At 45.4% G+C, this 9,980-nt stretch overlaps 1 protein-coding gene across 8 annotated transcripts in view; it reads right to left on the bottom strand.

Moving 5' to 3' along the window:
* Positions 1-1,924, bottom strand: part of ZNF248 (zinc finger protein 248) — a 31,670-nt gene extending 29,746 nt beyond the window's left edge. For 2 of the 8 annotated variants that reach the window (XM_011980789.1, XM_011980792.1), the window contains exons 1-3: positions 1,822-1,924; positions 253-350; positions 114-155 (exon numbers count right to left, since the gene is read on the bottom strand). In XM_011980789.1, coding sequence (XP_011836179.1) covers positions 114-128 — 15 coding nt within the window. In that variant the 5' untranslated portion in view covers positions 129-155; positions 253-350; positions 1,822-1,924. Of the gene's footprint in view, positions 1-113; positions 156-252; positions 351-991; positions 1,443-1,821 lie in introns of those variants that run through there. The other 6 variants (XM_011980788.1, XM_011980793.1, XM_011980794.1 and 3 more) reach the window with 5 other exon arrangements.
* Positions 1,925-9,980: the final 8,056 nt, after the last annotated feature.

Genomic DNA, 9,980 nt, shown 5'->3' with positions numbered 1-9,980 from the left:
AAAAAAAAAAAATTTTTGCCTATTTCTATTTTTCCATTTTCAAAACATAAATCCTTATAAACTTCAGAAATCCATTTTAAAACAAACTGGGAATAAAGAAACAAGAATCTCACCTGGGATTTGTTCATTTTCTGCTCTTAGTGGAGGAGGGAGAGCTGAAGGATTAGAAAGGAAGAATGTCAGGAGAGCCTTGGCCAGCCTTGCAGTTCGGAGATTCACCTGCCTATACAGCTCCACACACAAGATACTTACGTGTCCATGTGTGGCTCCGATATATGCTGAGCTCAGACATGACACTTTTCACTGAGTGAATGTAAATATTTCTTACTGATTTATTACCAATTTAGGTTCTGTGACACAGAAAAATTAAAAACATGAAAAGATGAGTTTAACAAGTAACAGTAATCTAAAGGAAGAAACACTACGGGTTTGTCAAAATTCCTTGTAGGGAAAAAAAAAATTCAGGCCATATTGTTTACCTATTTACCTGTTAACACCATTAACGCCCTGAGGTCAGACAATGCAAAAAACCTCTAAAAAAAGGGATGCGGTGTTTAACCAAGTTTAAAAATGTTCTAACTTGCTAACAATTCCTCAAAAGGATCTTTTAATGAGAAACTGTGACATAGAGCAACAAAATAGGAAGCAGTGGCTAGGGAAACTGCAGACTTGACTTCTAATCTCAGTCTGCCTCTAACGAATGACAAGATCTGAACTAGTCACCTCCTCAAACTCAGTTTTGTTTTTCCGTTTTCAAATAAGATCAAAACAGATAACCCAAGTAGGACCTGCCTGCACTACCATCCGGCGGGGTATCAGGCCAGGAGAGGAGGAAGCTCAGCAGTTCATCTAGATGTGCCGGGTGTTCGGGAGGGGTGATGACAGCATTTCCTTCGCTATGGCCGTGAGCCTTTCACCCGTCCCTACCCTCAGACTCTCCAGAGGTGACACTCCTGTTAGCCTGCGCGCCCACCCCTCAACTCCAGCTCACCTCTCTCTTCTTAAACTTGTCCCAGACCTTGCACCGGCACACAGACTCCGACGGCTTCAGGATACTGTGCCATGATTACACATAATACATAAACGAACACGCAACGTGTAAATAATTACTTGGGATACGAGGGCGGTCAGAGCCAGAAGGGGCCCTGGTGGGCAACTAGGCCAGCCCCTTTGCTCCTGCACTCCACCCGCAGAGAGGCCCTGGGGCCGGTGCAGGCGCCGTCTCCCCCGGACTCTCCCAGGAAACGCACACCCAGTAAATACAGCACCTAAACAACGAAAGTACTCAAAACAACCCAAGGCGGCAAGTATTCCAGATATCCGCAATTTACAGAGAGGAACACCGAGTCTCCCGTGGGTAATTGTGTCTAATTCATTTGTCGCGCACCCGGCGCAGTCGTTCTCCCCCGCAGCCCCGCCCCCTCCCCGCGAGCCCAGCGCACAAAAAGCACACACGCACATATCAAACGCCATGCGCACGCGCACGGCAAACGTCACACGCTACGCACGCGGGCTGTTCCCCCCGCCCCCCGGAGCCAGTTCCCTCCCCTTCGGGCTAACGCGCACTATCCATTCGCTGCTACAAGACTCAGCTGGGCGCCAGGCGCAGGGACTTGACGCATAAGGACCCCCGCGAGCCCCGGAACTCACGTTCCCACGCCAGACCTCATCCTTTTATGATAGAGACGCCCTCGCCCCACAGTCCCTTCAACGCCGCAGGCGCCAGGGATCCCTCCCCACCTTCGAGCTATAGCCGCTGCCCGCCCGCCTTTGGGGCAGCGCGGGGACCCCCTGGCCCTTGCCCAGTACTCCGGGGCTCACCCGCCGCTTCTCGCCGCGTGGACCCGGAGGCGAGGGGTTTCCCACAACGGACTGGAGGCCGAGGAAGGACACGCCAGAAGGGGAAGGCGGGGATGTACATGCGCAGAGGGAGCGGCCGAGCGCCCGAGTCAGGCTGGTGGCTGCGGGGCATGGAAGCGGCGCTACCTCCTAGAAGCGAAGCCCCAGGAGGGTGTTGGTCTGCTCTGGCCGCACCCCTCAATTGTAAAATGAGGCTAATGATAGTGCCTAGCTAGTAGGAGTTTTATGAGAATTGGAGGCGCTTACGTTGTAAAAGCACTTAAACCGGTGTCTGACACATACATTGTTCAGTATATTTCTCAAGATTCCCCATTTTGTATCATGCTGGTCATCATAAATGAGGCTTTCCTACAAAACAGCCTTGTTTAGTGGGTGGAGAGATTACTGTCTCAGTTACCCACTCTTGCTTGGAACCAGGATTCTGTCAGTACCCCCAGAGGTTGTGGATCAAACCAATGTGCCTTTTAGACACAAGCCAGGAGAAGGAAAGGTGTTCTTGAATTCATTCACGAACATGCATGTTAATGTTTAACTGAAAGACTAGAAGAGAATAACGTCTGTGACCAGTATGGTTATTCTCTGGAATAAGGAAAAATAGAAGCTAGCAATTCAAGACCCAAACATAAAATTGTTTATATGTTTTAAAAAAAAAAAAAAAAAAAAAAAAAAAAAAGCTGTTTGAGTAACGTATTTGAAGAAAAAGCACACTCTTATTTTACCCAAAACTACGCATACATTCTTTCATGTGCGTATCTGGCATTTTCAGCACACTATGAGCATATGGGTGTGTTACAACTTTTCATTGAAAAAATCAACTCCTTGGTCATTGTCCATTTTTTTAAAACTTTTCATTTGCTCATGATTTCAGATTTACAGAAGAGTTGCAAAGATAGTTCCAATATGCCTTTCACCCAGATTCTACTAGCGTTAGTATTTTACATGACCATGGTATATTTATCAAACTAAGAAAATACCATGGGTATAAACTGCAGAGTTTATTCAGACTTAAGCAGTTCTTCCACTAATGCCCTTTTTCTGTTCCAGCATCCAATCAAGGATATTGTTACGGGGGTCCTTGCTCCCAGAGCTCCCAAGATGGTGCTTGGCCACTTCCAAGATGGTGGCAAACCTCGTGTTCTCTGACCTGGGTTTCTTTGCCTCACAGATTCCAAGGAATGGAATCTTAGGCTATGCAGTGAGTATTATAGCTCTATTAGAAGCCGTGGGTCATGGAAGAGAACTAAAACCCAGTGACTAGTGTTCAGCTCGATTAGGACAAACCCGGGACTTAGCTGTGCAGAAACAATGGCAAACCTTTAGCCAGACTGGAGCAGCAGTGGGCGCCTCGCTGGATCAGGAGCACAGCAGATGACCTGCCTTTAGCCCAACTCGGAGCGGCAGTGGGCGCTTCACTGGATCAGGAGCACAGCCAACACCCTGCTGGATCCAGAGGGATGGAAGAAAGCGGGTGGGTCTGCAAAGGCAGCAAACAGCAGTGATGGATGAAGCTCAGTTGGAGCCATAACAAACACGGACCAGAAGAGAGTGCAGTTGCAATATTTAATAGAGTGAAAACAGCTCCCATACAAAAGGAGGGGACCCAAAGAGGGTAGCCCTTGTGGGCTGGAATGCCTGGATTTATATCTGGCTTATTGTCCCTCCTGCTGTTCTCTCAGGCAATAGATGATTGACCATTTATTTCTTTACCTCCTGTTTTTGCGTAATTAGCATTTTAGTGAGCTCTCTTTACTACCTGATTGGTCAGGTGTGAGCTAAGTTGCAAGCCCCATGTTTAAAGGTGGATGTGGTCACCTTCCCAGCTAGGCTTAGGGATTCTTGGCCTAGGAAATCCAGCTAGTCCTGTCTCTCAATATCGCACGCAGTACATTTACTTGTCATGTCTTAGCCTTGGCCAATTTATAATAGTTTCTTGCTCTTACCTTGTCTTTCATGACCTTGATGTGGAGACGAAAGCATGCTCTCTTGACTTCAGTCCTCCTACCTTGGCTTCCCAAAGTGCTGGGATTATAGGAATGAGCCACCACACCCAGCCTATAGTTTAACTTTAAAACAAGAATGAAAATGATCCGTTCCTGAAACTAACCCCCTTCTTCTTTGGGGACAAAAACCACCTTTGTAAAACTAGTGGAAGTCCACAAGTTTAGAATTATGATAGGGACCTGAATTCTGTAAGATATAGGCATAAACCTAACCAGTTATTGCTTTATAACCTGCCTTTTTGTGACTGCTTACTACTCCAGAGTCACATAGCCAGTGGTCACAAGATTTATAACATCTCCAATTGTCCCTATAGATAATGTCACTATTGTAAAACTTAAAACTAGTATTTGAAATATTTTTCAGACTTTACATTCTGATGGACCAACTGGTGCCACTGGGACCAGTAACCCACAGCAAAAAATGGACTCAGCTGATCCTGTGACCCCCTTCAGGAACTGATTCAGCCCAAGAAGACAGTTAACACCCCTATGATTTCATCCCTGACCCGCCCAATCAGCATTCCCCATTCTCTAGCGAGGTTCAAAGTTTTTCATCCTTGAAAAGCTGTAGCCTCCAAATTCTCAGGAAGGTAGATGTGAGAATTGTCTCTTATCCTACTTGCTTGGCCACCCTGCAATTATTAAATTCTTTTTGTGCTGCAATCTTGTCGTTCTCAGTTTATTGGCTTTTTTCTAGGCAGCAGCCAAGAATAACCCAGTTAGGTGGTAACATTCTCCTGATTAGATTGAGGTTGTGAGTTTTTAGGAAGCACCCCACAAACAGTATGTGGCTTTCCCATAGTGTGATATCAGATGGCATAATATCAACATGAGTTTTTACTGGTTGATTGACCATGATTACAAGTATTAAATTAATTTAAATTTGTACTGACGCTGCCTCCCTACCTTTAGGGCCGATGTAAGGAATCGCAACCTACCTTGGTATGTAAACAAACAAAACCTAGCTTGTTTTCTATCTACAAATATTCCCTGCCCACTTTATAGAGTTCTCTGAACCTCTTCTAGTTCTGAGTATTGTCTGATTCAAGCATCTTTCTTTGCTGAAATGAACTCGGCTAAACTTAATTTTCTAAAATTTGTCTTTTAACACTTGGTTAAGGTGGTGTCGGATAGGATTCTCCCTATTTTTCCGTTTCCAGTCTGTATGTGTAAGTGGGTCTGTATGTCCAGCCCACACTCAGTTGGAAAGGAAATAAGCTCCATTTTAAATTTGTGGTTATATTTTTAAATTACCACACTGATTAGTAAATTCAGGGAGAGATTCTTTGAGACTATGTAAATACCCTGTTTCTGCTTTTCCACTGATTTTAGTTATCATTGGTGGATCTTGGCTGCAACCATTATTACTGTGGTGTTCCAAATGGTGATTTCCTGTGTGAACTATGAAAACTTGAGACAGGTCTCAGTTAATTTAGAAAGTTTGTTTTGCGGCTGGGTGCTGTGGCTCACGCCTGTAATCCCAGCACTTTGGGAAGCCAAGGCGGATGGATCATGAGGTCAGCAGTTAAAGACCAGCCTGACACTCTGTCTCAAAAAAAAAAAAGAAAGTTTGTTTTGCCAAGGTTGAGGACGCAGGCCTGTGACATAGCCTCAGAAGGTCCTGACATGTGCCCAAGATGGTCAGAGCACAGCTTGCTTTTATACATTTTAGGGAAACATGAGACATCAATCAACGTATGTAAAATGAACATTGGTTCCGTCCAAAAAGGCGGCAAAAGCAGGATAACTGGAAGCAGGGAGGGTGCTTCCAGGTCAAAGGTAGGTGAAAGACAAATGGTTGCATTCTTTTTGTTGTTGTTGTTGTTGTTGTTGAGATGGAGTCTTACTCTTATCACCCAGGCTAGAGTGCAGTGGCGCAATCTCAGCCCACTGCAAACCTCTGCTTTCCAGGTTCAAGCTGTTCTCCTGCCTCAGCCTCCTGAGTAGCTGGGATTACAGGCACTTGTCACCATGCCCGGCTAATTTTTGTACTTTTAGTAGAGACAGGGTTTCGCCATGTTGGCCAGGCTGGTCTCAAACTCCTGACCTCAGGTGATCCACCCGCCTCAGCCTCCCAAAGTGCTGGGATTACAGGTGTGAGCCACCGTACCCAACCTTCTTTCTCTTTTTTTCTCTACACAGTATCTTCTCACAGAGCAAGAAGTTTCAATTTTAATAGTCTAATTTATCATTTTTTCTTTTATAAATTGTGATGTTTGTGTAAAATTTAAAAACTCTTTACCTAATCAAGGCCACAAAGGCTTTCTCCTACGTATACATCTGTAAGTTATAGAATTTTAAGTGTATTTAAGCCTATAATTCATTTTGAGATAATTTTTATGACATTGAAATGTAAGTCAATATTCTTGTTTGCTTGTTTCTTTGCATATGTATTTTTCTTTTCTTTTCTTCTTTTTTACCCCCCGAGACAGAGTTTCACTCTTGTCACCCAGACTGGAGTGCAGTAGTATGATCTTGGCTCACTGCAACCTCTGCCTCCCGGGTTTAAGCGATTCTCCTGCCTCAGCCTCTGGAGTAGCTGGAATTACAGGCGCACACCACCACACCCAGCTAAGTTTTGTATTTTTAGTAGAGACGGGGTTTCACCATGTTGGCGAGGCTCGTCTTGAACCCCTGACCTCGTGATCCACCTGCCTTGGCCTCCCAAAGTGCTGGGATTACAGGCATGAGCCACTGCACCCAGCCTGCATATGTATGCTTAAATGTTCCAGTACCATTTGTTAAAAAGACTATCCTTTCTCTACTGAATTGTCTTTGCACCTGTGTCAAAAATCAAATGACCACATTTGTGCGGGTTTATTCCTGTGCTTTCTATTCATTCCATTGATCTATGTGCTATGGTTTGGATATGTTCTCCAAACTTCATGTGTTGGAACCTTTATCTCCAATGCAACAGTATTGAGAGGTGGGGCACATTAAAGGTAATTAGAGGCAGAGCCCTCATGACTGGATTAAGACCCTTAACTTGGTAGTAGGTTCCTTTTAAAAAGATGAGTTCAGCCTCATTTCCTGTCTCACCATATGCTTATTCTGCCATGTTGTGACACAGCAAGAAGGCCCTCACAAGATGTGGCCCCTTGATCTTGGACTTCCCAGTATCCGGAACCATGAGCCACATAAACTGCTGTTCATTATAAATTACCCAGTGATGTAGTTCGGGTATTTGTCCCCACCCAAATCTCACATTGAAATATAATCCCCATTGTTGGAGGTGGGTGCTGGTGGGATGTGTTGGGGTCATGGGGGCGGACCTCTCATGGCTTGGTGCTGTTCTTGCAATAATGGGTGAACTCTCATGAGATCCGGCGGTGTAAGTGTGTGTGGTACCTCTCCCTCAACTCTCTCTCTTTTGCTCCTGCTTTCACCATGTGACATGCCTATTCCCACTTCACCTTTTCCAATGATTATAAGTTTCCTGAGGTTTCCTTAGAAGCAGATGCAGGTCCTATGCTTCCTGTAAAGCCTGCAGAACCATGAGCCAACTAAATCTCTTTTCTTATAAATTATCTGGTCTTGGGTATTTGTTTATTGCAATGTAAGAACAGTCCAATACGCCAAGTCTGTGGTATTATGTTAGAGAAGTATGAAATGGACTAAGACAGAATAGTGGTGCTAGAGAGTCAGTTGTTGTTATAACAAATACCAGTAAATGTGGAAGCAACTTTGGAAGTGAGTAGTGGGTAGACGACAGAAGAATTGGGAAAGAGGTTAGAAGAGTCTATATTGCTATGAAATGAACATTAAGGGTAATTCTTGTGAGGGCACAGAATACAAGAATAGCTACAGGGAAAGTCTGAGTCTTCCTAGAAATTACTTAAATGGTCATGACCAGAATGCTGTTAGAAATATGGATGGTTGTAATCCCAGCACTTTGGGAGGCCAAGGCAGGCAGATCACAAGGTCAGGAGATTGAGAACATCCTGGGTAACACGGTGAAACCCCGTCTCTACTAAAAAATACAAAAAATTAGCCAGGCGCGGTGGTGGGTGCCTGTAGTCCCAGCTACTCGGGAGGCTGAGGCAGGAGAATGGTGTGAACCCGGGAGGCAGTGAGCAGTGATTGCGCCACTGCACTCCAGCCTGGGCCACAGAGCCAGACTCCGTCTCAAAAAAAAAAAAAAAGAAAAGAAAAGAAATATGGATGGTAAAGGCCTTTATGATGAGGTATCAGAGAGTAATGAAGAATAACTTATTAGAAACTGAAACAAAGGCTATCCTGTTACAAAGTGGCAAACATTTTGACTGAATTGTGTTTGTGCTTAAGGTCTTTATGAAAGGCAGAATTGTAAAGTAATGAACTAGGACATCTGGTGGAAGAAATTTCTTTTTTTTCTAGAGACGGAGTTTTGCTCTTGTTGTCCAGGCTGGAATACAGTGGCGCAATATCGGCTCACTGCAACCTCCACCTCCCGTGTTCAAGTGATTCTCCTCCCTCAGCTTCCCGAGTAGCTGGGATTACAGGCAACCGCCACCATGCCTGGCTAATTTTTGTTTTTGTATTTTTAGTAGAGACGGTGTTTTACCATGTTGGTCAGACTGGCCTTGAACTCCCGACTTCAGGTGATCAGCCCACCTTGGCCTCCCAAAGTGCTGGGATTACAGGCATGAGCCACCACACCCAGCTAATTTTTTGTATTTTTAGTAGAGACGGTGTTTTACCATGTTGGTCAGACTGGCCTTGAACTCCCGACTTCAGGTGATCAGCCCACCTTGGCCTCCCAAAGTGCTGGGATTACAGGCATGAGCCACCACACCCAGCCTAAGCTGCATGGCTACTTTGTTGTTGTTTTTTTTGAGACGGAGTCTCGCTGTGTTGCCCAGGCTGGATTGCAGTGGTGCGATCTCTGCCTCCTGGGTTCAGCCATTCTCCTGCCCCAGCCTCCCGAGTAGCTGGGACTACAGGTGCCTGCCACTACACCTGGCTAATTTTTTTGCATTTTTAGTGCAGATGGGTTTTTGCTGTGTTAGCCAGGATGGTCTTGATCTCCTGACCTCGTGATCCACCCACCTCAGCCTCCCTAACAGCACATAGTAAGATGCAAGAATACAGAAATGATTTAGAGACAAAATTTATAATTAAAAAGAAGAAAAAAGCAGAGTAGAAAGATTTGGAAAATTTGCAGCCTGGCCATGTAAAGAATCCAAAGGCATCTTTAGGAGGGCCAACGAAGGGTGTGGCCAAATGACCATTTGCTAAGAAGATTGGTACTGATGGAAAGGAGCCAGGTGCTAGTCACTAAGACAGGGGGAGAAAGACTGGGAAGGCATTTGAGAAATCTCTGAGACTGTCTCTCTAATCTCGGACCTTTAGGACCAGGTGTCCAGAGGGCACCCACAGCACCTCAGCATTTGCTGCCCTGCACCACATTCCAGTGCACTGGTCCTCAGTCACTCCAGCTACTGTTCAGATGGGCCCAGCAGTAAACCTTGATGGTGTTCACATTTTGCAGATGGCAAGGTGGTTATATAGGTTCTAATTCTTCAGATGGCAAGGTGACTACATAGGTTCACCTCAAACATTAAGTACTGTACCAGATGGCAAAAGCAGTAAGCCTTGATGATGTCCACATTCTGCAGATGACAAGGTGGCTATGTAGGTTCTAATTCTTCAGACAGCAAGGTGGCTACACAGGTTTAGCTCCCCCCAGGTCCTACTGACACGAGGGGTAGAAAAAAAGTGGAGCACTGACTTGCACTATCTTGTTTGGTCTCACTGATGCCAGGTGGGGATGGAGGCTTAGCTTGGCACTCTAGCCCTTTGTCATTATCTTGGCAAGGGAATCAAAACACTGCCTGCTTCCACGAGGTGAGATTTGGAAGATTAGTTCCTGGATCAGTCCATTAACACTATTCCAGGAGGTCAGCTGGAGCACCTTCTGCTTCTTGATAAGTAGGGATAGAAGATCAGCTCCCTGCTTGGGTTGCCAATATCACCCAGCAGGGGAACTTGGAGCATTGCCTGCTTCTACCAGGAAGGGAATGGAGGATTAGTGGGGAAATCAGAGCACCACCACCTGCTTCCACAGGGCAGGGGAGTGGGTGGGTTCTGTTAGGCTACTCTTTTTCTGGTCCTTTGGCTAGAGGAAAAGGCTCTTTAGGA

The sequence above is a fragment of the Mandrillus leucophaeus genome, unplaced genomic scaffold (genome assembly GCF_000951045.1).
Source record: "Mandrillus leucophaeus isolate KB7577 unplaced genomic scaffold, Mleu.le_1.0 Scaffold2170, whole genome shotgun sequence".
NCBI classification, from domain to species: Eukaryota; Metazoa; Chordata; class Mammalia; order Primates; family Cercopithecidae; genus Mandrillus; species Mandrillus leucophaeus.
This window is presented reverse-complemented; position numbering and strand designations above follow the sequence as displayed.